Raw genomic sequence first — 2,160 nt, 5'->3', positions numbered from 1 at the left:
ATGCACGGTGCTGCGCAAATTAGATATGAGAAGCCATCAGAAAGAAGCACGATAGCCAATTTGGCTAACATGATCATTGGCCAGACGGGCAGCATCGAAAGCTCTTTGATTCTCTACCATGATCGTGGAGGCTCTGATACCATGTGAAGAAATATAAGAGAAAAATATTATTAAATTGTTGTATCTACGTGTAATCACTAAGACTGTATTTATAGACATTAAATTCCAACCCTTTTTCAAATAGGACACTACATTACAGTACTTTTTCAAGGAGGATTCTATATGCTATTCTTATTCCTTCTCATATTCTAACAATGGGAAACACAAAACCAAGAAAGAACTCAAACCAGAAAATAATGATGCTAAAAATTCTAGTAATGCTAGTAGTAGGTATAGAATTCTCATATCGTGGTACGACCTTCTAACATGCGAATTTAACTAGTAAATTTGTTTTATTTCAAGAATTAAGTGGGCTACTGAATATTGTACATATACTTTAACGAAACAGTCGTACTCAGCTAGTAGGCTGTGCAACCATTAGTTGAAATCCTAATTGCTGTTATCCTTTAAATTCATCCCAGTGGCCATCTGGTACCCTGTTGCCACTTAAGACAATAGGCGTTTTGATATGCAGATACTATACTGATCCTTCTGGCACATTCTGGCAATGCAACGCAAAAGCCATTGGTTCAGGTTCAGAAGGTGCTGACAGCTCGTTGCAGGAGCAATTCAACAAGGTATATAAGATGGATTTTATTGTCTAGTTTAACTGTCATATCTTTGTACATTGCATATTCTTCATGGATTTAGGTATTTTTATGATCTTAACCACCTCTAATCCCAGACCCCCTTCCCCTCCTTGGGAAAAAGAAAGAAAAATGTCACTGAAAATTTGCTATGACGAGAGTTGTAGATCAGCTATTTCTGGACTCAAGTAAGTGGTATAATATGGTTTTGAAATCTGATCTAAAGTGAATTATTTGTTATTCTCAGGACCTTTCCCTCAAGGAGGCTGAAAAGATAGCATTGTCAATTCTGAAGCAAGTGATGGAAGAAAAGGTAAGCTCCATGGCACTGCATCTTCATTATCATTTGTATGCTCTACTTCTACTATTGATTGAAAATCATGTCATTCTATTCCAGGTGACTCCCAATAACGTGGATATTGCGAGGGTATCACCAACTTATCATCTCTACTCGCCTTCTGAGGTGGAAGATGTTATCAGCCGCCTATAAGAAAGCACTCTCGTTATGCTTGTACACTATTTCTGTTATAGGCAATGTTTGCTTTCAATTGTGCTAGAATTTGTGAATTATTTTTGCCCTTCAAGCATGATACCTTGTTAGATTTGAGTTAAATTTTCCTTCAACGATAAGGTTCAAGTCCTTTATGTTGCTCGACGAAATTCCGTACAATGGGATAGATGGGATAGATTATTTGGTGACGAGACTTGAGATTGCAGAAAAGCTACTTTTTAAAGTTTAACTTCTTTCTTCAAGGACGCATTCTTTTTATATAAGGAGATTTAAAATCCTTGGATGTCATGTGGAGATATGGTTGTGGTAGAAAAAGTAGAAAAAGGATTTTCTATTTTGACTTTGAAGCATTCTTGAATTAGTGTGCCTCTTCGGCAAGGGACTTCCACTATACAATCATTTCTCAAGTAATTATCAAATTACATCTAAACCAACTTTGTCTGAGCTTGCTTTCCCTTGTATGAGTTAGTGTTAGAGCTGGTTTTTACTTTAAGATGATTCATATCATTTGCTAAATGTAAAAATAAATAAAATACAATTGGTTCCTTAGGTTTCAGCTTCTTGGGTTGCATGTAAATTTCTCAGTCAATAAGTTTCTGTATGTGTTCTTTTTTATCAAGTAAGCCATATGATAAAACTAATCTAATAATAGTGTAGGAAAATTTTGGAGACGGTAAAGACGACATTATGAAAATACTCTCTGCTTCAGCTTTTATTGTTCTTTTTTCACTTTGAAGGCTCGCTCAAGAGTTTAACGAAGACTTGGAGAGTCGCATTGCAAAAGATATATGCTATCTTAGCAGCAAATTGTTGTTTAATTTTCCTTTCTCAAATGTTCTTAATTGTGTTCTTCAATGGACCAACTAGATGATTTTCATCCTCCAGTAATGTAATTTTGTCAAT

General features: G+C 35.5%; 1 protein-coding gene across 1 annotated transcript; it reads left to right on the top strand.

Annotated features, from left to right (window-relative positions):
• On the top strand, positions 1 to 1,348 carry LOC107879020 (proteasome subunit alpha type-5-like). Its single transcript, XM_016726152.2, has 4 exons — positions 1 to 143; positions 635 to 737; positions 994 to 1,059; positions 1,144 to 1,348. Exons 1-4 carry the CDS (start codon positions 1 to 3, stop codon positions 1,234 to 1,236), a joined length of 405 nt encoding a protein of 134 aa, XP_016581638.1. The 3' UTR covers positions 1,237 to 1,348.
• The last annotated feature ends 812 nt before the right edge of the window (positions 1,349 to 2,160 follow it).

Source organism: Capsicum annuum, chromosome 8 (assembly GCF_002878395.1).
Source record: "Capsicum annuum cultivar UCD-10X-F1 chromosome 8, UCD10Xv1.1, whole genome shotgun sequence".
NCBI lineage: Eukaryota > Viridiplantae > Streptophyta > Magnoliopsida > Solanales > Solanaceae > Capsicum > Capsicum annuum.
Note: the sequence above shows the minus strand (reverse complement) of the source record. Positions and strands in the feature narration are given on the sequence as shown.